Source organism: Dreissena polymorpha, chromosome 14 (assembly GCF_020536995.1).
Source record: "Dreissena polymorpha isolate Duluth1 chromosome 14, UMN_Dpol_1.0, whole genome shotgun sequence".
Taxonomy (NCBI): Eukaryota; Metazoa; Mollusca; class Bivalvia; order Myida; family Dreissenidae; genus Dreissena; species Dreissena polymorpha.
The window spans coordinates 69,401,458-69,428,759 of NC_068368.1; the positions used below are offsets into that span (position 1 = coordinate 69,401,458).

General features: G+C 36.1%; 1 protein-coding gene and 1 long non-coding RNA gene across 2 annotated transcripts in view; both read left to right on the forward strand.

Moving 5' to 3' along the window:
• Positions 1-23,194, forward strand: part of LOC127859076 (gastric inhibitory polypeptide receptor-like) — a 77,036-nt gene extending 53,842 nt beyond the window's left edge. The window contains exons 2-13 of the mRNA XM_052396504.1: positions 4,699-4,817; positions 8,852-8,962; positions 9,692-9,807; positions 10,912-11,015; positions 11,539-11,704; positions 12,593-12,749; positions 13,372-13,441; positions 19,030-19,114; positions 20,165-20,256; positions 20,975-21,112; positions 21,985-22,026; positions 22,758-23,194. Of these exons, the coding sequence (XP_052252464.1) occupies positions 4,751-4,817; positions 8,852-8,962; positions 9,692-9,807; positions 10,912-11,015; positions 11,539-11,704; positions 12,593-12,749; positions 13,372-13,441; positions 19,030-19,114; positions 20,165-20,256; positions 20,975-21,074 (1,068 nt within the window). The 5' untranslated portion in view covers positions 4,699-4,750 and the 3' untranslated portion in view covers positions 21,075-21,112; positions 21,985-22,026; positions 22,758-23,194. The remainder of the gene's footprint in view (positions 1-4,698; positions 4,818-8,851; positions 8,963-9,691; positions 9,808-10,911; positions 11,016-11,538; positions 11,705-12,592; positions 12,750-13,371; positions 13,442-19,029; positions 19,115-20,164; positions 20,257-20,974; positions 21,113-21,984; positions 22,027-22,757) is intronic.
• LOC127859079 (uncharacterized) lies at positions 16,139-17,740 on the forward strand. Its single transcript, XR_008039271.1, has 3 exons — positions 16,139-16,668; positions 17,269-17,430; positions 17,652-17,740. It is a non-coding gene; the product is annotated as an uncharacterized LOC127859079 (long non-coding RNA).
• Positions 23,195-27,302: the final 4,108 nt, after the last annotated feature.

A 27,302-nucleotide genomic window follows, 5' to 3' on the forward strand; every position in this document is an offset into this window, starting at 1 on the left:
AGGCCAACATATATTGATTATACATGTAGTATAAAACAGTATCAGACATATAAATATTTGAAATGAAAAAGAGAAACCATTAAATTCCAGAAAACATAATTATTTGTGTTCGTTAATGAGTTAACTGTGCACACTTATTTTCTCACATTGCTTTCCATTTAAATTAGCTCTATAAATGAATTTCCATGCCGTATTGGGGATAAACTAGTAGAAAACAATTAAAATGAATAATTTGAATAAGATACAATTTTAGGTACGATTTTATTAGATAAAGACAGTGTGCAGTATGGCCGTATGGGACGTTTGACGTGTAAATGAAAACAAAATTACGTCCATTAACTTCAAATAGCAGTTAATCACAAACCACATGACATCTCAACGTTCGAAATGGGGATTACAATCGTATGCAATTAACCTAATAAACAAGTACAATAAACACGTAACCTTTACCTGAATACGAACAGCGGAAAATAAGTTCGAAACGACCCGGTAGAGTAATTCATTTGGTAGATGTATGATACAACACCGTTCTAAATATTAACCTTTTAAGAAAACTACCGAAAACTACAGAAAACTCTGGTTCTCCGTCGTGTATGAATCTAGTATTACTAATGCATTCGTCTTAATATATTCGGCATGCGGCTTACTTCATGTGAGCTGCTGCCTTGTGCTTATTCATTTCGCTAAGTAGAACTTACAAAAAAAATGCCCCTTTCTAGCAATAGTAAGTGTTGAAATGATAATAGTTCAGAAACAAGAAGATAGCCACATGAACAATTTAAAGTGATCTTATGGGCATTTTTGATTGTTGAATTGAGCTGAAAAGAATTAACAGGTCAAAAGAGTAAGTTAAAATGTAGTTACTGACCAATTATCTCCAACTCATCTTGCTACCAGTTGTTTATAAAAAATATATTTTATATTATATATTTTACGTGACCCATTTTTGCGGACTGCACAGGCTAATCTGGGACGACATTTTACGCACATGAATTAAGCCCAGTTTTCTCAGAACAACACACATATATATGACAGTACTGGGGTTATGGAGACGCATGCACGTAACCTGTTCAACGAACATATAACATGGCCACCATGGATTAGGCCACTTTAATTGTCCGACCTATATGATTATACAAATCAAACAATCCCTAAATTAGTATTACAGTAGCTTTTGTCGTTGAACTGTTCCCATATATACACGAATCTATAAAACAATTGTCTAATAGTTAAAATGAAATAAAAGATGCCTCATAATACAAACACCAAAGCGAGTTGTGGAAAATAAATTGATTTCCAAGTCATTAACACACTAATCCTAATGCATGCGTTCCTATTCCCGCAGGGCAATATAAGTTTATATCTCATGGAACATTACACGCACTGACAGTGGAACAGTTGTTTCTGATGGCATATACTATCGATTTCGGGAAACGTAAAATATGAAGCCTCAACGATGTACACTAAACTAATAGTTTGAAGAGCTATTTCTTATGAACGTGAATGTATATCCTTGCGATTTATGAGCCGAGAATTTCAGATGAACTCGCGGTAACCTGGATTTCTAACTTGATTAGTACCTAACTGCTTGTATATTGTATAAAGATAAGTTGTACATGTTCCTCATATTCCTGTAGATAGTAAACAAATAAAGTTGATAAACTTATCAATGACAACTCCTAAACAAGCATCCCTCCTATTAGAATACACCATCGCATGTCAAATAAATTTAAAATATATGTCAGAGAATGCCAGAATTGAATGAAGTTTCATATTCCAGTTGTATAAATGGCAAAGAACGTTCCAAGTGTAAGCTTTAACCTATTTATTTAGCTCGATTGCATCGAAATACTTAGGCTTATTATCTCGAGTCCGTTACCTGGTTATAGAATCAGAACTGGGTGTCTTTGGGAGAGATCTGAAGAACGCTCCAACAGTGGGGATCGAACCCGTGACCACCCGGTAGTTAGGCGGACATCATAGTGTTGATCACAGTTGGTTGAGAGTTGGTGTTCTGTTAGAACAGACGTGGATAAGAACAAGAATATCAACTCTTGAAAGAGGGTTTCTGGAGTTTCAATGTTTGCATATCCCATACGTAAATATTCCACCACTCGTGCAAACATCCTCAGGGTGTGCTATCTGGAAACGCTGGAACCGTAACGCGTTGTTTATTGGATGATATGTATCAAAATGAGTTCTTAATACTAGAATGATTCTAAAATACCTTTCATATAAGAGAGCTCGCTCTGAGAAAACCGGACTGACTGTTTCTGGGTTAATGTCGTCCCAGAAAAGCCTTTGCGGTCCGCACAGGCTTATGGACGACGACTCTTTCAGACATTACTTAATTTTATATACGAAGAGACGTTCTTTAGACGAAAAATAATATAAGAGTGAAAAGTATTGTCTCTAATAAGCCTGTATCTAGGACGGCACTTTAAGCAAATGAATTAAGCCCGATGTTTCAAGGTGAAGTTTTTCAAAATGGATGTCGAGGGAAGAATTTGTATTTTGCTGAAAAAAAAAATTTTCTTCCTTCACCAAAATCGTCGAAATCATCCAAAAAGTGTTTGATTACTATGGTTCCTGATATGCAACTACCATTTAACTTGGTATACAAAATATAAGTACAATTAATGCTCGCTAGTAAATTTGTTCTTAGCTGTACTTACATATAATACAATATCGGTTTTGTAGCGGTCTGTTGACGATCTAGTATTTTACATCATAAATTAATTAGAGGTTATTGTTTTAGATAAATGCTACTTATCTCCCAATTCATTTTTGTACATTTAAGTGTCGTATACGTATATATAGAATGAAATACTCAATATGTGATTTTTATGAAATACACTTGGCAATTATTAAATCAATAATATATCATATATCGTTTCGTTTTTCATGTTCATGTTCCTATTTCTTTCTTATAGTATATTTGTTTACCAGACTCGCGGCTTCTCCGACTCAAAATCTGCAGGAAATGTTTTTGTAGTTATACAAATAGACAACAGTTGTTCAGTTTACTCCATCAAATACACAGTTTGTAAATGCGATGCATGTTCATTATCACATACTGATAGTTAATGCAAACACCAGAATCCACGTGCCTGGTAAAGAAATAGGTATGTATAATAAGAATGCAATACTGCGTCAGCAGCTTGAGTTTCACTTCTTTATATTCAAAATCAAAATCGAGCGGATAGGGGTTTAGCTCAATATAGAACAAGTTCACAAGTATCGACGCTGTCGCCTGAATAACTTTCATAAATCAAAACTGAATCTCTGTATCATGTTTTTATAACATTAAATGAGTCGCAATTTGATAAAACTGGGCATAATGCATGTGCGGAAAGTGTCGTCCCGGATTGGCATGTGGAATCCGCACAGGCAAATCTGGGACGACACTTTCCGCTTAAATATGACTTTTTTTGTTGAAATGAAGTCTCATCTTACCAAAAATCCAATTAAGGCGGATATTGTCGTCCCTGATTAGCCTGCAGGCTGACCAGGCTACTCTGGAACGACACTTTACGCACATGCAGTATACCCAGTTTTCTCAGAACGCGACTCAAATGCAAGATTAATGCGCGATTGTTAATACAATAGATATGAAACGCGCTCTAGAAAACGGGGATTAATGCATGTGCGTTAAGTGTCTTCCCAGATACGCATGCGCAGTCCGCTTTTATTTGACGCACACTTATTAAACCCCGTTTTCGCAGAGCGAGTCTCATATACGATCAGTAATAACCAAATGCATGGTGACGTTCAAGAATAGCCCGGTTTATGTGTACGAACACAAGAGTGCATAAAACGGTTACCTTTTAAGTCAAAATCATATTTTCTGTGCATATTTGAAACTGTTTCCCAGTTTAAGGCATAGTAGTAAATAATTAAATATCAAACATGATCAAACAACATGTAGAAATGACGTCGGATTCAATTATAAAAAGGCTTAAATAAATGTCGGTAAGATTAACATGTCGAGAAACGTTAAATTTATTGTTGTATATAAAACAGGTTTGAACAATTCGCACAATCGCGATACATCACTAAACCAGTATGACCTTTAGGGTGCTATCCAACGTCAAGTATGTCTGTTGTGGGCTGATAAGAGTAATTCATCCACGGGGAGTGAAGTCCTCTCTTTCAAATTGTCAATCCAGCTTTCCATCTGACGGCCTTGACCGCAACCTCACTTTAGCGTACTCTAGAGCACAGTCTTGCACAGAGAGTCGTGCCTGACCTGAGCATTAAAGCATTTCAAGGCAATTGCATACAAAGTCCATATAAAATATTTTGAACTTCAAATATATTATCCTAAGGTGTGTAGTACTCAAGATTATTCAATAAAAGTATTAAAAATACGAATAATTTATATATAAATGAGTCGTGCTCTGGGAACACGTACATGATGATTGTTCGCAGTCCACACAGGATAATCGGGGAGGTCACACTCCGCTTTGATATTATTTTTCATTTAATGGAATTCTTCTGAGCAAACATCAAGTTTAGGCGGAAAGTGTTGTCAATGATAAGCCTGTGCGGTCCGCTTTGACACTTAACGCACATGCAAACAACCCCGTTGTCACATCGCGAGGCACATATAAAGATTACTTTTCCATATATGAGTCCATACATGTTTCAAGATATTACTATTCTTCAGTAAGTAATGGCGCTTAATACATTTTTCAGCGATTTCAGCAGAAGACATTACTTACACAACGTACTTCCAGGGGCTAACGACATGGACGGGTTGGATGAGAGGCGGTTGCTCTGCGAGGCGAGGATTCAAGAACCGCCCCCTGCAGACGGTATGTGACCATCTGGATGTGCGAGTATGTTTGAATATTTTGTTATCTTAACCGGATTATCACCATGTATCCAACAATTTTAGAATAAAAAAACGTGGGTTAGTTATTAGGTTAATCAAAAGCTTAAGTCATTATTGGTCTCACTACAAACATCTGTCCTTATTACACATCTTTAGAAAAAAATAGATCAAAATGTAACAAAACTGATTGTAACTTACACAAACTGATTGTAACCTACACCCCTTGTCCACATGCATTTAAAGGGATCGTCAACCACGAATGACGAAAAAAGAAAAGTTCTAAAATACCGTATTTATTTTACAAGTATTAGTTTATATTCATTAAAATATCACGACTTATATATTACATTACGTGAAAAGAAACTGTTAAGTGTCATATTTTCATATATTCGGTAATACAATTTTACTGGGTATGTGTACCAGGTAACTACCAGTTAACTATAAATAACGCAAGTGGTTTGATCATCAACGTCACGTGGTATACCCAGGAATGCAAATTGTGCATGCGTAGTGAATTGTATATATTTTATATATGACATGATCAATCTACTTACGTTATATCGTTATGTTACCTATTTTCGCGATGTACTTTTGATTTCACATTGCAAAATTTTATTACCGAATATACTGAAAATATGAACTTTTTTCAAGTAATGTTATATATCAGTCGTGATATTTTAATCAATTTAAACTAGTAATTGTAAAAAAATACGGTATTTTATAACTTTTCTTTTTTCGTCATTAGTTGTTGACGGTCCCTTTAAACACATTTTTATGAAAACATTTTCCCCGGACATCTCACTGATCAAACTAAAGACACAGACTGGCCTTATATTAACGATTTGGTGATTTTTATAGTTTCTTCAACTGAAATAAATAAAGTAAATTAATTGTGTACATGAATGTTTCATATTATTGCCATGAAGCGTTTTTAAACAAAAGCTAAATCAAACATAAAAGAGAAATCAAAATAATACTCAGAGAAGTAAACAACTCTTTTTTAATCGTAATCGATGCCATTATATTACCTTTGAGCCTTCTTTTGTGGTAGTTTTCGTTGAACGAAAGTATGTTCTAAACGAAAATTCATTGTATAGTTATCCTTGATTAATCTGCGCGGACTGCAATGGTAATTCTGGAACGACATTTTGCGAACATGCAATAAGCCCCCTTTTCCGAGAACGAGGTTCATATTTAAGTGTCTATTTTTCACAGAATTTCGAAATTGAATTTCCCTGTTGCATTGAAGGGCAGTATGCTGTCCCATATAAAGAAGGTCCCAGATAACATGCAAAGCATGTCATTTGTAATGCAAATCAGCGACATTGTTAGACTTAAATTCGCCCCTATGCGCCTTTATTATTGTTTAAGCGCAAATGCCACATTCGTAAGCGATTGCCTGTAATTGATTTCAAACGACCATATTAAAGCAAGATTGGCATTGGCCGGATTAGAGTAAATGTTCAAACTTTGGAACTGGTGAGCACTGGATTCGGGAAACAACAACGGCGTTATGGCCGGTCGGCAGTTATTTATTACAAAATAATGATTATATACGTCACCACCAAGTGTATTTGTGTGAAATTTGAACGCACACATATTTAGCGTAGGCTCGTATAATGCAAATGCCGCATTCGTAAGCCATTGCCTGTAATTGATTTCAAATGACCATATTAAAGCAAGATTGGCATAGGCCGGATTAGAGTAAATGTTCAAACTTTGGAACTGGTGAATACAGTGGATTTCGGAAACAAAAACGTCTCATTGGCCGCTCGGCAGTTATTTATTACAAAATAATAATTATATACGCCAACACCAAGTTTTTTGTGAAATATGAACGCATTATTAAGCGTACGCTCGTGTAATAGAAAAGGGCATTCAAGTTTTAGCACACGACTTATTTGCCTAAAAGTATCACTTCCCATACACTTCAATATGCTTTCAATTGTCTTCCTGATTTCTGTTTTGTAAATCCAATTCTATACATACCTTTCCGGGGTGCTAGAGTAGTAAAACGGCATGAGAGACATTATAGATTTACGACAAAAACCTCTATTTTTGAGCGCAGGAGTTTTACGGGGGTTGCACTCGTACACGTGTTTTGCATTTTTTATAATGTATATGAAATGGTAATCTTTATGACAGGAATTTTTGTTAAAAAAGTGACATGTTTTTAAAGTTTACTAATCAACTTATCAAAGATGACGATTTTTGTTTTGAAGAAACACGCTGTCACACACGCATTTGAAAGTTTTTGTTCTGAAATCGCCATGAATAGTCAGCTTGTATGTATTTTGCTCATTTATTATACATATATCCGATTATCAAATCTATTCTATTAATCGCTGATAAAAATGTTTTCAAAGGTAATATTCAACAAACTAGCACTGGCCAGTTTCACAACAAAGTGACAAACCTACACAACGATTCACATATAGTTAAAATAATCGCCAAAGGTATTTGATTTTTATTATATGCGACACATGTATGGCTTTAGTGTTCTCAACATGTATTAAACTCCTTATATAAACAGTATATTCTTCCATTCTGTGTCGCGCGATACGTATCTGATTTATTACAACCTGTTAATTAATGATTTAATCCAACGCGCTGTAAAACTTTTACATGAAGACGCCATCTTTAATCATGAAACGTCAAAAATACCTTTATTAGCTTAGTGATCATATCGGTATTGAACATACGAAAGGCTGAAACTGCCTTTGTATGATAAGATTAACCCATTTATGCCTAGTGAACTCTCCAATCCTTCTCAATTGGATCAATTTATTTCCAAAATAAGTATATTTATATCTAAATTTATAATATTTCATTCAGAAATTCCTGTTAACAAACAGCACAGACTCTGACGAGACGCCGCTGTTTTTCAAGGCCTTTTTTTCTAGACGCTAGGCATAAATGGGTTAAGTACTTATTTATTTTGGTTCGATAAAAAGGTTCCTGTATATTTGATCGACATGATTGAACACATATTTACTTCCTTGAGGGTTATTTAATTTTTTCCAACCATAAAAACGATTGTCAAAGCTTTAAGCCTTGGTCGACAGTGTTGTCTCGGGTTGACAAACAGCATTGTCACCCTCAAGAAAGTCTATTTTTATATAATGTTACTGTACGACCCTTCCAGGCTCTTGCCAGCTTTGCGAACACAGCACAATTCGAGTCCATACTATAAAAACAAACAGCGGGGTGTTAATGGTTAAACCAAATAAATCTGGACGTGTGTGTATCTGTGTTTTTGCCCTTGTAGCGCAAACGCAAATTCTCGAAATACATTCAGTTTGTTTTTTCGACGATGCATCGTCTAAAAGCGCGTACGCGTGCATGGTTTCGGGAGGCGACTGTATCGAAATTTATCATGACGATGCCAATGATTGACGCTCTAATGTCTCGGTAAATTACAATATATGAAATAAATTCTCATTATTTATCGAAGAAGGCGTGATCATGGCATACGTCAATCAAACGGGGCGTACAAATGTAAGAGGTTAATCATCTGATGCACCGCACTAACAAATTTGGCGCCAATTTTAAGGCTAAATAGATCCCGGTATTTTGTTTTTGTATGAATATGTGTATTTCGTAACGCATATACAAACTAAGCCCATAAATGTCGACAAAGTTCAGGTTCTTTTCAGATAAAATAAGTTATAATGTCTATCAATACTACGCTATTTATTCTACAGAAACTGTTTATTTCAATCTTTACGTGAAAGTTAGTTTTGCGCATGCGCAAATACTTATCGTCACTCGTGTATATAACACATTTTATTCCGGAGAACATTTATTTGAATTTATAAATAAACTAAAATTTTGGAACATAAATAGTTCATAGCATTTTCATTCGGAATGCGTTGCTTATATTTTTAAATATATATCTGCAATAATTTTAGTACATGCTTTTAAACTTCAAACTGTATGTACCTAATCAAACAATATCGTGCATTTAATGTTTATAAGTAAGTTTTCTAACAGTGCGATTGTTTTTTATTGCAGGCGTGTACTGCAATGCCACGTGGGACCATTTGCTTTGCTGGGATTATACTCCCACAATGACAGTAGCGTCACAGAAGTGCCCGTATGACGTGCGTGGCTTGCGTGGCGGAGGTAGGTGTAAATGAACCAGATATATTACTGCAGGTGTATACCGGTGTCATATATTATCCTGTAGGGGTGTGCATTTGTCAGATATATTCCGGCAAACTTGGTTATAGAGTTGAGGGGTGGGGGTCTCTCCCTAATTCATTGACCGTTATTGGCAACCTAAATCTATAACTTCTATCCTTTAACAACGTAAGGGTTTATTTTTGGCGTGAAGTTGGTTCAGTGTCAATACAGGTATTGCGCAGGTATCAGCGCTTTGTGCAAATGGGTGTTTACTGGTGTCAGATATGTGTCTCAAAGGCGTTTACATATTTAAAATATTTGTCTGCCCATGTAGACATGTGTTTTATGATGTGTTTGATAGCTAGATGTACGTCTGAGCGCGGGGTACTGGTACTACTAATCTGGCTTATGTAATGTGTATCCAGATGTTTGCAAATAACAGTCGTTTGCACGCAGCAAAGTAGTGCCTGCCTGTGGTACACACGTGTCTAATAGTAGTTTTAAAGTGCTGTGATTATTGTGTTCAGGTGACACTCTATGCTGTATAAAGATTCAACACGTTCTTGTTCTTACGAAAGTCGTCACTGTCGAATTGTTGAATATGTGAACTTGCAGCATTTTCTATCTATGCGTCGTTTGCAAATCTACAAGAGCCAATATCGAATTAACATATTATTTAAATATCACAAGTTTATAAAGTTAAGACATTTATTTTGAAAACTGTTGCAGCAATAGCGACGCGGCGCTGCGAGTCTGATGGGAGTTGGTTTCGCCACTCAATATACAACGCTTCTGGCGGGTGGACCAACTACTCAGCATGTTTAGATATAGCCCCTAGTCAACCGGTATGCATTCGCGATCTTGCGATATTTAATCTATCTTAGCAAACGCGGTTATATGGGTCTTAGTAAGGGTTGAAATTTGGGCTGGACTTTTTTTTTAAATTGGATAAAAAAGGTTATGTTCATCTACACATTAATCCATTTATGCCTAGCGTCTAGAAAAGGGCATTTGCAAACAGCATGATGCGGCGTCTCATAAGGATCTTCGCTGTTTGCTTAAGGAATTTCTGTAAGAAATATTCTTAATATAGAAATAAATATGCTTGAATATACTAGACATCTCTAATTTTGGAAATAAATTGATCCAATTTATAAGGATGGGATAGTCTACTAGGCATAAATGGGTTAAAGAAATGTTGTTACATCATTCATCTGATGATTAATCAAATTATAAATGGTTATCTTTCTTAAAACATATGAAGTCGGAATATTTATAAATTATGGTTATTTTGGTGCTCGAATTAGGCATTCGTTGTTTCAGCGATATGTTTATAAATTAAACTGAAGGTATTTTTTCCCAAGTTGGAACTGAATTGTTATGCACTTGGATACATTTTACAGAGATTTGGCGATGTGTGTTTTACGCCATAAGCGCATATAAACTTGGTTTTATAGTTCGAGTAAAAGTTGTCTACCCTATTAGTAATTTGGTCTCCTTTAGAATGTGTCTTTTAGTAATTGTATCTGTAAAAGTATGGGCATACTATATTCTCTCAGCGAATTGATCAACGTTCTGGATTTCTCGATCAAAGACTTCTAGTTTGTCAGCACTTTGATTGACATTGATGATTGATTTCTCACCATCAGTCTGTTTATGCTCACAACCTTTTGATTGCCATTCGGGATTTGTCGCTTAAAGTATTTTTAAGCTCTCAGCACGTTTATCAACAGTTATGATTTCTCCCCAACAGTCTAGAGTCTTCATATGCCACCAACGCTTTGATCAACATGCATGATGTTTCGTACTTAATAGTTCTATTCTCTAAGTGTGTTTTGATCATTGGGGAATCTCCCCAAAAGTCCTTCTATGCTCTCAGCGCTTTGATCAACATTTAGAAATCTCGCTGACAGTCTTTCTATTATTTCAGCGCTTTGATATACTTTTAGGATCATCGCGATCACGTGGTTCGGATCCAGCTGATGTCCAACATCGGATACGCCATATCCTTGGTAGCGCTTGTTTTCGCGCTTGTCATCATGTTGGTGTCCAAGTAAGCATCATGCTCAATTTAAAATATTTGTGTAAATTTATAACACAATTTCATATCAGTTTTAACCCCCTGTTCGTCGATAAACCAAACGCATGCAAACTAAAGTGGTCGAAATTAGAAAGTACCTCTATTGATTGACAAAAACTCGTTTATTGAATGTTTTTAAATCGAAAATATCGGTCATAAGTTAATGACATTGTGTAATTACAACACACTGTTTCAAAAGATCCGCAATTATAAAATGATGGGATACATGTGACGAATTAACGGGGGACTTTACTTGAGATTATTATTATTATTCGCACAAACTGTTGCAAAAAACAAAGCTGATATTAAAAAATAAAAACAAATGTTTTCACTCACATTGACAGTAATCAAATGTTTGCAGTTCAGTAGCTAGAGGCCTTTGTATTGTTAAAAATGAAGCTATTACCGTAAATATGAAGCAATTTTCCGTCAATGGTAATCATACTAATGCCCCTAGCAAATCATAGTAGCATTCATAAAACCGTGTATGTTACAGGCGACTGCGCTCTAAGAGCAATATCCTGCACATGAACCTGTTCCTCGCGTTTATCCTGCGGGCCACGGTGCACTTCCTGAACCTCCTGCTGGTCGACCAGCCGTACTTGGAGCTCGAGTCTGACCTTGACACCAAGGTGACGAGCAGTGCCAACCCACAAGAACCGGTATGGACCTTATCTTTATTTGTATAAAAGGAGGGCCGCTGGGATGTCTCCTATAATATTTGTCCATTGGTTGCATGTTTTACATAACGCGCCCATTTAGTTTTTATTTTATTTTCATTGGACATGCTATATCTTATATGCTCCGTCAATACAAATTTACGGGTCTTACAAGATAATTATATAAAATATTCTTATTAATTAAACAAAAAATAATGAATATGAAGGAATATCACATGAGTCTTAAAATTTATTTGAAGGAGGACTTAATTTATGATGACGTAAAACGGAGGTATTCATAACCCATGTAACTGCGAATTGTAAGAGCGATGACATAACACTGTTAAAGTAGATTCGGGGAGGGGCGTATTTTGCAATCACACAGTGTCTCACTCAAAACGTTTGATTAAACGTGGTTCTACATCAGGAGTTCAGCACAATTACATATACAATGTCTCATTTCAGTTGCATACATATTCATGGCATCATGTTTAAGCCTGTGTAGACGACACATGCTTATCTGGTACGACACTTTACGTACATGCATTAAAGTCGCGTTCTGAGAAAACTGGGCATAATGCATGTGCGTAAAGTGTTGTCCCAGTTTAGTCTGTGCGATCTGCACAGGCTAATCAAGGAAGACACTTTCCGCCAGTATGACTTTTTTCGTTTAAATTAAGTATCTGCTTAGCAAAAATCAAATTTAGGAGGAAAGTGTTGTCCCTAATTAGCCTATGTGGACTGCACAGGCTAATCTGGTACGACACTTTACGCACATGCATTAAGCCCCGTTTTTCCAGAGCGTGTCTTAATCAACTTCACTGATTAATCCGCATCGCTCAGTGGAATTTTATGTCTTCACTTTCAGCTATTATATTTAATTTATTTCAGACCTGGGATTGCAAACTAGTTACTGCCCTGGCCGTATACACGCTGTCCGCCTCCATGACGTGGATCCTGGTGGAGGGACTTTACCTTCAGATCTTGATCTACAAGACGCTCTTCACATCGCGGCACGGTACCCGGATGTACGTGTGTCTCGGATGGCGTAAGTGTCTCGATTAGGCACCAATAATTATGTTAGTATCCACCCCTTCTTTGTAACATAAATAAGGGCAAGATTCCACACCAGAAAATAACAGAGACCCTTGTTGTTTTAATATGTTTAGGGCCAGTAAATAGTCGGGATCTGTATTAATGAGGGGTATGTTTACATGATTCGCTTCGAATAATAAACGAATACATATTACACCGCTCATTGGCTAAAATGTGTCAAATTGATTCTCTTTCTTTGCATATTACACTGATTGTTCTGTAAAAATTGCGTTCATCTTTTATATAAAATATATCAATTCTTAATGCTGTAAGTATATGTTCAATATTTAAACTGTTATCAGTGTGCATCTAAGCTTTTGTTTCCATTTCATAGTTAATAAATTAAAATTTATCAGATGTGTATTTTGTGTTTGTTTGTGTACTGACTTTCTTGCTCTAGTTAAATGCAGGCGCAAGAAAATATGATAAATAAAATACGCCACATCCATAAAATGTAGCACGTACCCCAAACCTCAACACAAATAATTACGATCATTATGACAAGATTGTATAACTGTAAAATAAACATTTGTGATGAAATACTTGCAATCAATGCTATCATTTCTCTGTTTCAGTTCTACCGTTGTTGATTTTCATTCCGTGGATTCTAATCAAAGTATACGTGAAAGACAGTCCAAACACACAGTGAGCATAATAGTCATAAAATGCTATTTATAGATCGCGTCAGATGTTGGCGTACAACGCTATTTTTTGCATTTTCCCGGCTAAATCAGACTGCTAAAATCGTTCAAGGAAACACAATATCATCATTCTTATATCAAAATAAAGTATATAATGTCTTTTTTCTCAAATAATGTGTTGATGAATTCATATCGTACCAGATTGGCAATATAATTACATCTTTAATAATGAAGAACGTTGCGAATACTTTGCGTAAGATGTAACACATTGCTCCACAGCGGACCATAAACACTTTAGAAAAGTCAATTATATATCTGTTGTTGTTTTTTCTGCCAATGTTTAGCACACATCGACGTGACGTTCAATGACCATTACGTCATAGTAAAGTTGTTTTTGTCGGGTTGTTTTAGATGAAACAGAAAATTAAATGAACTATCTTTTTTCAAGGTAAGATTACATTGATATATTTTTTAGACTTTTTACCAGCCCATATTTAATGGTGTTATACTTGTCTTTTCATAAAAAAAATGTTTCCGCAAAAACGCTTTTTATTATAATTTTTGCTATTGTTTTTTCTTTGTTTTTTTCGAACGATACGATAACTTTATACGCATTTGATGTAATCTAGTGATGTTGTCACACTGCGTAAAAAAGCGAAAATATGTTTGATGTGTATTATTAGAACAACGCATGCACACAAAATATGAAGCAAACAAATAAAAATTAACTCTTAGACAAAAACGCTTTTTCGTTTTCTTTAATTTGTCGCCTTCATTTGTTTTCTTTTTTGAAGACTATGGATGAATATCACACTAGAGTTCTTTGTAGACGTTTGACCAAAATATCAATATCTTAATTTAAACGATTTACAAATTGATATTTGTCGTGTTCTGAGAAAACTGGGCCTAATGCATGTGCGTAAATTGTCATCCCAGATTAGCCTGTGCTTTCCGCTTTTATACAATTTTCGTTTAAATGATTCCCTTCTTAGCGAAAATCCAGTTTAGGCGGAAAGTGTCGTCCCTTATTAGCCTGTGCGGACTGCACATGCGTTATACCCAGTTTTCTCAGAACACGACACATATTTCAGACAAATGTTATTCTTAGTCATTATATAATTGCATTTTTCTTTTTGGTGCACAGTTGACATTTAAAAGTTTGTCTGAGGAAATGGCTTACTATCGAGAGAGGAAGAAAAAAAATCGGAAATGAAAAGATGCAATACTATTACAAGAATGCTAAAGAAATAAATGCAAGGAGAAGGAAAGAAACGGTCGCAAAAATCAAATCTACATCTACTGCAGCAATCAGAAAGAGAAAAGCTAGAGCAAATGCGGCCGAACAAGAAAGAAATGAAAAAAAGAAATCGTTTGTACAGTAAAAATTCAAGGCTAAATTGACTGTCCATGAAAATGAACAAATGTGCGTCTTTAAAAATAAAATGGAGAAATGCCGACTTTTAAGGAAAATCAGAGATATAATACCTGGAACCCCAAAGTCACAAAGAAAAGTTCTATCTGAATTTATCAAAGAACCTGTTCCTCAGACAGAGTCTAAATTAAATGACATGATTGTCACAACATAAAATGTATGATAACAACTCTGAAGAAAAGAAGGAGCGATGAAGCAAGAACTGCTTTGAATGTCTTGACAGCAAGTGTAAGCGGTGATAATTTAAAATATTCAAAATCACACTCTCAACCTGATAGACAACTAGGCTTGCGACGTTCAAGGGTGTTTGGCGCATACAAAATTGAAAGAAGGGAATGTTTATTTGACATCTGAAAAGGCATGTTACACATCAACATGTAGAAAGGTGCGAAGTGACAGATTGGACGAGGAAACAAAACATCTTGTTTATGAATGGTGGTTGTCACCTTCAAGTTCTCGACCAACCGGGAATAAGGCCGATGTAAAGCGGCAATCTGTGGTTACAAAACCTACATATCGTATCCCGTGTATATAATGGAACAAACCCAGTCAGAATATACACTGATTTTAAGAACATATATACTGGAATAAAAATAAGCCAAACAACATTTGAGAGACTTAAACCTTTTTTTTTATTGTTCCTCTTCGGCCAAAAGACAGAAATACGTGCTGCTGTCGAAAGCATGTAGAGGCCCGGCTTCGGTTTCGGAAATGTATGGAGTTCACAGAAAACATGGACGAACACATCTAATTTACGAGCATCTGACGGACGTAGTAAATTCAACGATGTGCCATAAACCGGACAACTCCACATATAACCATATTGAGTGTATACGACGCACCCGTCCCGACTGCGGTGTTCATACCTCCCCGTTATTCCAAGAAAACCTTCCACAACTCAGCAAAATACAGTGGGAGCGATACGATTATGTACGCATACAAGTAAAAGCAAACGTGGAAAAAATAATGTTAGTGAAAAAGGATTCATCAGCTGAAGAAATGTTCAATTACTTTCGGCAACTTTTGTTTAAATATACAGAACACGTGTTCAGTGCAAACTGGCAAAACGAACAACTGTCAGCATTGAAAAATAACTTGCTATTGCGTCATTGTATAGTCATTCATGACTTTAGTGAAAATTAACGATGTTTGAGAAACACGAGCTTCAGTCTACATATTTTGGGAAAACAGAAGTGTCGCTTCATGTGTCTGTAATATACAGACACACAGTCCTCGAATTCAACCATATGAATGAATACGACAACCATTTCAAAAATAATATACTCCATTAGTACATGATTACTATTTTGTATCTAGAGTCCAGGACAAGATAAAAGAACATCTAGACTATGTAGGGTACCCGGTAGATGACAGAGTTTACGAATGGATGTTCTTGTCAATACAAAAGTAAAACGTGCATGGGCGTCTCAACACTCATTTGTGAGAAGCATGGTTATAAACAATTTACCAGGAATTTCTTCGAAACAAGCCATTCGAAGGGACCACAAGACGCAGCAGGAGGAGCAGCTGAAACGTCAATTAGACATTGCAGTCATGAAAGGCGAAGCAATAAAACGCACGAGACGTTTACGTATACGCAAGTGAAAATCTATGCACACCAAAATCCGGAATGTATCAGAGGAGAATCTTTGCTTACATCGATAACATCGAGAGATCAACAACTTACAACTTCAACCCAATTCCACAAAATCGGCGGGTACACCAAATGAAAACTTGCTTGCCAGGGGTTCTTCACGTACGGCTACAGTCCTGCTACACATGCGACAATTGTTTAGATGGTAATATATAAACACAGTCTATTATGAAATATGATCATTTAGGCGATAACTTCTGATAAATATACATGTATGTAATACATTAAGATACTTATTTACAAGCCGTAGTACTTACTATGAGTGATCTCCAGGGAATCATGAATATGTGAATTATCGCCGTAATCAAAGTAAATAAATGTTGATAACGCGTTAATTTTAAATAAGTAGGTACATGTCTAGAACATTGAATCTACTTAAACAAATTTTGGCGCTCATTCATAAAATACCATCTAATAAAAAACTGAAGTTCCTCTTAAAGATTAAGTCTCATTTCGTCACATGGTTTCCCTCTTTATGTCATTTGATACAAGAGTATGACGCTCTCTGGTGATTCTTAAGCTTTCATTTGGATCTATCACAACATTTGATATAGAGTAATGGATCAATTTTCGCCCGTCAGAATATGAATTTTGCGATTTTTCACAATCCACACTTCGACGCGAGTACTGTTTATGTTTCAAAGAAGCAGACTCGAGAATGATTGATCTAAGTTGTAAGAACTTGTTTCACTTTCGATGTAAATTAAATATATTTAAAACTAAACTGTGATTTGTGTCATTCAAGGTTCGAATCCATGTTCCAATATCGACAAAACGGGCGAGTTCAACTGTTTGACCGTAACAAGTAATGCTGGATGTGATGCTATTGATGACAACATCGACGACTAACCCTCCCTAGCTGATATTGTTAGTGTCGGTGACATAGTTGCAGTAATCGAGACTGACGGTTTGTATGTCATGATGAATAAAATTTCTTTTCACATTCATATCCCTTACAAGCCTGGTATATACTTAGTATAATATTGTTGTTTTGTGTGTACATCATATTACATTCTTATAATGTACTGAGTGAATAATACAACTTGAAACTATACAACACTTCTATTGTTTGATTAAAATTACGTCCACGTAAACACATAATCGTCAATTAAATCTATTTTTATGTAGATTACCCAGGCAACCTATGCATTGAGCGAGAAAGCAGATGATGAGTGGGGAAATCAGTTCAACGAAGGCGCGACTGTTGTAAAGGGCCTTTATTTGAAAAGAAACGGCAATGCTTGTGGGACAAATCACAGTTACCGCCTTATAGAAGGAAAAGAGCGATAGTATACGCTGTTGCAGTTGTCTATATCATGATAAACAGTGACGAAAACGAGATCAGAATATCAGAATGGGAGCATCTGGATATCATCTCCAGATATAAACATTATACGTGACAGTTAATAATTGTTTGTACTAGTTTATATTGAGGAGTTGCCACATTTACTTGTTTGTGATTGTTAAAGCGGCGCAACATACAAATAAACAAGTACTTTAAGATAATGTTTTTATGAAAACATAAAATGAAATGACTGTTTACGGAAAACAAATGTTTATAAACCGCGTTACTTTTGAAAAAAACTACGAATAACGCTTAACTGCTATAAACGACGTAAACGTTTGTTACGCTATTGTACGCCAACATCTGACGCGACGTCCATAACATTCATACAAATTGTACATTAATTGTTATGAATGTAATATTAAGATTTCATATATATTTGTTTATCACACATTAAAACACTATTTGGAGTAGTTATTTGTAGGAATTACAACGAAGTTAGCCCTGATTAATGAGTTTTGTTTTAAGAAAACTGGGCTAAATGCATGTGCGGAAAGTTTCGTCTCATATAAATATTTGCAGTCCGCACAGGCCTCTCAGGAACGACAGTTTCCGGTCTTAGCTGTATTTTTGGTGTTGAAAAGACTTTAAACAAAAAGTCCATAAAAGCGGAAATTGTCGTCCCTGATAAGCATTTTCCGTTACACTTTCATGTATTTTTCGTGCATTGCCGTGTCGCTGTTTATTGATTTCATGCCAGTCTAAATTTTATTTTGTGCATTCACGTCTCAGTGTTGATGTCCGTAATTTTCATGGAACTGGTAACTTGCATGCATTTCCAGTTTCTAATATTATTTGTTCCCGGTGTCACGTTTTTATTTCGTCAAGTTCACGTTTCACTGTTTATATTCATGCGCTCGCCCGTTTCACGTTATTTTCGTTTATTTCCTTTTGATGATTATTTCGTGTGTTCCAGTTCGTCTTTTAATTGCTTTCATCCCCGCCTCACTGTTTATTTCGTGTATTTCCGTCTCACTCTTCCATTCGTGCATTCCGCGTAATTGTTTATTTCTTCATCCACGTTTCACTGTTAATTTCGTGCATTTTCATCTAAACTATTTTCGTCGATTCCCGTTTCAGCATATATGTTTCACTGTTAATTTGTGCATTTAAGTTTTACTTTTTCTTTCCTGCATTCCCGTTTCATTGTTTATCTTCTAGGAGCCTGTTCGACCGTTGCTGGGTGACACGGAATGACAGCCCGTATATGTGGATTGTCCGAGGACCTATAGCCTTCACAGTTCTGGTAAGTCACATTACAAAGGTAATATAGCCTTCAAAAATATGGTAGACTACGTGGTCGATGGCCTTTAGCCTTCGTAGTTCTGGCACGCCACATGACAGAGGTCATTTAGTCTTCACAGTTCTGGTAAGTCACACGAAAGAGGTCCTATAACCTGTACAGTGCTGGTAAGAAACGTGGCAGAGGTTCTTTAGCCTTCAAAGTTCTGGTAAGCGACGCGACATAGGTCAATAACATTGACTGTTCTTGTAAGCCACGTTAAATAGGTATTATAGCCTTCAAAGTATTGGTAAGCCAGGCGACATTTGTCCTATAGCCTTCACAGTATGTTCTGGTAAACCACGTGACATGGTCCTTAGCCTTACACAGTTCGTGTAAGCCCATGATAGGCCCTATACCCTTCACAGTACCGGTAAACCACGTTAATCAGGTCGTATAGCTTTCGCATTTTTTGGTAAGCCAGGCGACATATGTCATATAGCCTACATAGTTCTGTTCTGGTAAAGGACGGGACAGAGGTAATATAGCCTTAACAGCATGCAAAAAAAATACTCTTAAACTATTCATCGCATTCTTTAACCTTACACATGTATCGATCACGGCCTAGGCTTAACACTCTGTTTTCTCGAAGGTAAACATGAAACATCTACATGTCATTGTTTCAATTTCAGTTTTGAAGTTAAAACTTCACACATGTGTTCGGGGCCATTTTGTTAGTCCATCCCCTTAGGCTCATAACTCTTACCTAAAATTTAGGAAAATTATGCTTTTTTGGTACTTGTGTAGTTAAGAAAAAGTATCTTTGTTTTCGCAACAAATGCTTATCTGTTAGTATATCTGATCCTTTCGGGTTATACATTGTTCTAATAGGCCAATTCCTCTACACGCGGAAATGAGTTTGGTATACATGTGTTACCGTTTAAGAAACATGTTCATGTTTAACGAATGCGCGGGCTCATCTGGGACGACACTGTACGCACCTGCATTACACTCCGTTTTCTCAGAGCGTACCTGCTATTTATGTTGAACTATCACAAATTGACACATTTTCAGATCAACTTTATCTTCTTCACGAACACATTGCGAGTTCTATGCACGAGCGAAAACATAGGTCGTCACGTGACCAGCAACAAACACCAGCTGAGGTAATTTGGTTGTTGTTATTTTGTCGTTGTTGTTGCTGTTGATATTTTTGTTTTATGCTTGCGCACAAATATATATAGAGAAAAAAGAATATCTCACTCAGCAAACCAAGAAACTTCTTGTCATGTCTTTGATCCAATGTCATTTTGATTATGCTTGCTCTATATGGTACCATAGTCTCACCAAAGTGTTACATAATAAGCTCCAACCACCCAGAATAAGTTATTGCGGTTTGGGTCAGAACATTTACGATTACTCAGCTGGCTACCAGTCAAAAAAGTGTAGACCAGAGTGTTCTTGGGCATGTGTTTAAGATTAAAAATGGATTGGCCCCTGACTATATGGGAGAACATTTTATTCCGCAGGTCTATCATTCATACAGGACCATGTCAGCTCAAAAAGGTGCATTTGCTGTCCCCAAGGCCAAATGTTTCGGGTCAAAGTCTTTTTTACACGGGCTGCTATTATGGAAAATTTACCCTCCAGTATAACACAGATGATATATTAAGTCATCTTTAAAAAATATTTTATTAAAGTTGATCATATCTTACATAAATGTTATGCATTCTCCATTTTTTATTCTAAGTATTTTAGGATGTTGTATTAAATGATGCTATCTGTGATATCTAAATTAGTTCTTATTGTTGGAGCAATTTGAGTAAAGATTGACAAACGAGACTTTCTAACTAATGAGCCCCATAACGTTATCGTCTGTTTCAGAAAGACCGCCAAGTTCGTGCTGGTGTTGATACCGCTGTTCGGCGTCGTGTACATGTATTCAGTGCCGTGCCGCCCAACATCAGCTCCGACCTCTCAATAGTGCACCTGTACGGAGAAATGTTCTATAACTCCTTCCAGGTACGAAGTCATAATCCTGACAGCAATAACCCCAATATACCGAATGGGGTCATTGTCTTCCATAGTGCACCTATACGAGGAAATGTTCAACACCTCCTTCTGGGTTTATAGTCATAATCCTTACAGAGTTTATCTCCCATTTACCGATGAGGCAATTGTCTGCTATCGTGTACATGTATAGGGAAATGTTCTATGACTACTGACATGTAAACAGTCATAATCCTCATAGCGGTTACCTCCCATATACCGCATGTGGCTATTTTCTGATATTGTCAGTGCAACTGTATTGGGAATTCTTCTACAAGGTATATATTGAAAACCGGATACCTCCAATATAGAGAACAGTTGATTATCTGGCTGTTATCTGCCATAAAGCGGATGAAGATGAGTTGTCATTTTAATGCACATGTACGGGACAATGATCTACAACTCGTTCAATGTACCCTTTCCGAACTTATCACTGTGGTAACCTCCCTTGTATTTGATATTGGTTGTGACAAAAGAAGCTACCGACAAATATGCTCATTTCATAGTTATTACTTGCTAGCCTGGCACATCTAAAAAAACGGCTTTGTCAGATCTATTTTGTGTTAGTATTTTATTATATCAAAGAACAGAGCCCAGTGAACTCTTATGGCATTTTACAAACGGATGAAATGCGTTTATACTCAATAAATAGATTTGTATCAAGCATTAGGAAGCGTTTGATAGACATCTTGTATCTCTCTGAAATGATTTTGAGAACATATTATTTGATCTTGAATTAATAACTTTAAAATAATACGCTTTTATCCCCCCTCTTGTATCAGTTCCCCCATCCTCCAGAACAGCATGTTAATATAGTAATTATTGGCGGCTTGGTTTTATTGCAGGGCCTTCTTCTGGCGCTGCTTTTCTGCTTCTTGAACGAGGAGGTAAGTATCCACTTCAGTCTCACCTGCCCTTTGAACAAACGTTATTACATACTGTTATAGGCAATTTCATTTCAATTTACTCAAGAGGTGGTGAATTTGGTGATATAACATCTAAATTGATAAATATTCGTGCATATATTATATCGGTATACATTTCGTAATTGTTGGCACATGGATTTGGAAAACAAAAAAAACTTAATTCGAAATTTAATTGCTAATTCGGACAACGTTTTACTGTTATGTGCAAATGTGTCACTTATATATTCCCGAATCGACGAAATCTTTGAGGTCACCATTGTTTTAATGGCAATATATAATCAATAATTTATTGAACGTTGATTTAGGTAATTTTATTTAAACCTCATATAAATGAGTGGATATACAGTTTTCACTGAGTTCCAAATAATAGTATTATAAAACTACAATTGTCTTTTATTAGCTTATATAACAGCTCCATTCCTACACACTCTCAATGTTTATCGTGGTCTAATTCTTTGAAATTTAACTCTTATGTATTTAATTTGAAAGATTTTATGGAACGGAACTCTTCCCACCAGTCTTATTGAGTTCCTTCATTGCTGTTAAATCTACGACATTTTTTGGCCGTCTCATTATAAGTGAACAGGTCCCATTAAGATGAGACCCAGTCTTAGATTGAGTACTTTAATAACTTTTTTTCCATGCATTGTTAGTCAAGAACATTATCTTTAGAAGGTTATTTGTGAATACAGGTGCATACGGAAGTGCGGCGCTTCTGGTTCCGGCGGCGTTTTTTGGGCTCCCGTACAAGCACAATGGTTCTGTCGTCCCTCCGTAAGCACTCAGAACGGACCTCGCGCCCGGACACGCATCAGACGGCGCTGCCTCACGGATTTGACAGACGGTCTGGTACTCACACTCAGCATACATCGCTGTCGCACTGCGACACGCAGGCGCCGGGCAGCAACGGCTCGACGAGAACAAGTGGGCGGACTCATTTTAAAAATTCTTTGAGTAATTGGTCTGACCAGCACGACGAGAGCGCGGAGAGGCTTGTGTCACCAAGGTCCGGGTTGTAGGGCGAGAAAGAGACCTGACGCCGTGACACACTTCTATGATCCTTGTTCTTCGAAAACGAGGCTTAATTCGTTGAAGTCCGTACAGGCTTTACTGGGACGACACTTTACGCCTTAACTGGTTGGGATGGGACTTTTTACGCACATGTTTTGGGTGGGATCGGGGTTTTTACATAGAAGGATTGGAATATTTAGTTAAAGACAACAGTTGAATCTTTAAATAAATGACACTAATGACAAGAATGCATACGCACTGGACGCAACATTTAAACAGTTGCAGTAAAAACATGTAAACGTGTTTGCAATTATTGGTTTATAGCAGTATATTGCAACAAATATATATTTTTTCAATGATTGGACGCTTTAGCAAATCACTTTTCAGAAGCTTTTTTCCTAACGTATGTTTCTTATTATGCATATATACTGTTGTTGTTAGTGTAAGATATGTATAATGTATAATCAAATAGATTATTAGTTACAGTGCTTTTTAATGAGTCCTTTAACGCTATTTCATTTCATGAGAGGTCAATTAGAAGCCGTGCAAGGGATTTTGTAACCGAGTACTTCAGCATCAACGAAATAACATGTAAAACAATTAGTTATACCGTTTTTATGACGTCATCGTCATCGTCTTTACTTCCGTAACATCACTTAACGGTACAGACTAGATATGACAACCTACTGAGCTGATAAGGAAAATTGACGAAGCCAAGTGATATGATGTCTATGTACTTTTCTTTATTAGCTTATTATATTTTCATATCCAGTCAGTAAATTCAATTAGGTCGTCGACGTTATACAATAATCAGTATATACAGCATAAAACTTACTTTTGTCCTGTTTTACATTTTTACGGGAGAAAGAATGGTACTCAGAAAGATAAATCCATTACAAGGCTTCTAACAGACTCCGATGTGATACTGGAAATACGTATGCATTATTGTATTAACCTTATATTACACCAAACGGAGTCAGTGACAGTCTGTGTAACCAATAATACACGGTTAAAATATGACCTTGATTAACCCATAAGATTAACGTCTAGACAAAAGGCCTTGGAGAACAGCGTAGGCCCTGATGAGACGACGCATGATGCGGTGTCTCATCAGGGTCTGCGCTGTTTGCTTAAAGGAATTTCTGTAAGAATTATTCTAAATATAGAAATAAATATACTAGACATCCCTAATTTTTGAAATAAATTGATCCGATTTAGAAGGATGGGAGAGTCTACTAGGCATAAATGGGTTAAAAAAGAAAACAAAAACGTGTATCCTGTTCGAGATAAGATAACAATTGCAACTGAGAACAATTATACACATACATTCATCTATGCGAGAATATCATGCGATTGACATTTCATCACATTTTTGCTGTTCAGTCAAGATATGAACCTTACATTGCTGCGTGCTTATTATTTAGAACATAATTATACTAATCCCTTTACATAAAGAGTATGGTAAGTGTCGACATTACCAATGAACACGTAAACTGACTGTAAAAATGTATTTATTATATATACCGGTACATTAAATGCATAAAAATATCCGCTTTTAATTAGTTCCAACTCATGTTGACACTGTTCTTTGTATATAATCTCCCAATTAAAAAAATATGAAATCAACCCCGTTTGGGGAAAACTGGTTTTAATGCATGTGCGTAAAGTGTCGTCCCAGATACCTTTGCAGTGCATATAGGCTAATTTGGAACGACATTTTGTGATTAATTGGTATTGTTCGTTTGAAGGAATTCTATTCTTAGCGAAATTCATTTTAGGCGCAAATTGTCCCAGATTAGTCTGTGCACACGAACAAACATTAATCCCAGTTTTCCCAGGCTAAAAACGTACTAAGCATGTTCATATAGTAATTTGCATTATTCTGCCATTGTTTCACGTGTTTAATAACGCCGGATTTTTTCAAAACATCTTGCAATGTTCTCCGGAAACTGCATTAGTCAATGTTGAAGTAAATATTTTTTTTATTGGAATGGAGTCTTCGTGATGCACCTTATGCGAAAATACTGAATATGATATCTAATCAGAGGGCAGAGTTATGGTTGTTGAGAATATCATTTGACGACAATTGGTGAGACACGTTGTAATGAGTCAACGCCTGATCACAGTCAGTTGAGACAGGAACCTCGTGGAAAAATGGAACTTCGCTCTGGAAAAACTGAGCTTAATGCAGTGTGTAAAGAGTAGTTTCAGATCAGCCTGTGTAGTCTGCATAGGCTCATCAAGGACGCTACTGACCGTTTTTACGGAATTTTGTGTAAAGGCAGTCTTTTCTAAAAAAACAATCTTGTGTAGGCGAAAAGTGTCGTCCCTGATTGGCCTGAGCGGACTACACAGTATAATCTGGGACGGCAATAAACGCTCATGCATTATTGAGAATGGCATCTCGTTATGGAAAAACTGGGCTTAAGGCAAGGCATCTTACGTAACACGTGCGTCCAGTAATGCAAACAGAAATAATGATAATGATATAATGACTTTGTTTATACGGCATTGATAATATTTACATATATGCGAGTACATATAGACAAACGATACGTCGCTTGCAAGATTTACCTTCTCCCAAACACCATTTTGAATCTCTGAAAGTAGTACCACTTTGCATGCTCTCCTGTCTCACATAATTGGCTGTATCGCGTTTCCGCATCGAAACCAAACGTTTTTAAAGTTTTACCATCGGGTTTAATTAACACGCAGGTTGGAGCTATAGATTATAAATAAATAAGACATTAACAACATGAAGACATAACAATTACAAGCCAATGTTTGCTATAATTATAAATAAGATATGTATTTACAGCATATAAAAATATATCTTAAATATGTATTAAATTACAAAACACTTCTTATAATAATAGTTGAATTTGTACTTTGTTTATCTTATCAAACAACGAATGAACAAATGTTGCCAATTTAATCTGTACAATACAAAGTGTGCAAGTCCAAACAAAAAATGAATCATGAACCATTCAAAAACTGTAGCTGTCCACCGGTCCAGGTTTTAGCCGAAATGTTGCACGGGTCTGTTTCAAACTGACTCTTGAAAGAAAATGCGTATCCAGAATACGTTGTTCTGAAGTCAATCACCGCCACCCCCAGATTTCCAACTCCAGTTGTCTGGCCGCACATGAAAGTACATTTAAATACATACTTATGCAATAGACACACTTCCGTCCATCCCTCTTGTATGCGCGTGTATCTCATCTCATATGTTTGGAAGGATTTAATGAAAGTTGGCATATGGTCATTGGGGTAATTTTCAAAGGCGAATATCAAACAATATGGCTCACTATCAAGATCACACTAAATGAGACATTTGTTGGTATGACATCTGATGGTAACAGTTGAAAGTTTAAGTTTAAAAGAAAAAAATATATATTAAAAAAATGATTACCAAGTGAATGGTGGCATAGAACTGCCTTACGATAACGAAGTAAGGTTCAGAAAAATATTACTACTTTTAATGAATATAACTACTGGGCATGTTCATTTTTTTAAATTATTAAAAGTTGTATACTCAATGATATAGTATTGCCGAAAAGTGATATATGTTACATTTATTGGGAGGTTATACATGCTATTATGGCAGCAAGTTTTTCCTTTCTTGTACATTGCTCATCACTTCAAAGAAAAGCTGTCCATTCGTGTGCCTTAAATGAGTGTCTGTGTATTGTTATTTTTTTATTGTTATTATTAATCAAATATAAAACCCATATATATTTCCTGAATTTTGATTTATAAATCACTGTGTTACATGAAAGCGCGTTAGTTTTAATCTAGCATTTGTTTGTTGTCTTATGTACAGTAATATTTCTGTGTAAACTGTTATGAAGAATAATATAAATAATATAAATTATTTCGTTTATGAGGGTTTATATTGTCTGTTTCATTCTGTCATTATGTTAACACGGAATATCAATATCTCTAGACATATTCGAATAACATGAAAAACACACACTGAACCCGATATTATGCGAATTTCGAGGACAATTTGATGGTGTACTTCGGACGAATACTAGGGTAACGTTGATTTTTCATCCTCGTATTTAATGAAAAGAGAAGATGCTTTTTAAAAATCGGAATAATGTATAATACGGAATATTGTACGGTTCGATGGCCATTGAAAGTTTTTGAAACAAATATGCTTTAATATGGATCGACGACTGGCTAAATGTGGCAAAACTAATTGAGAAGCGGCAACCATGATT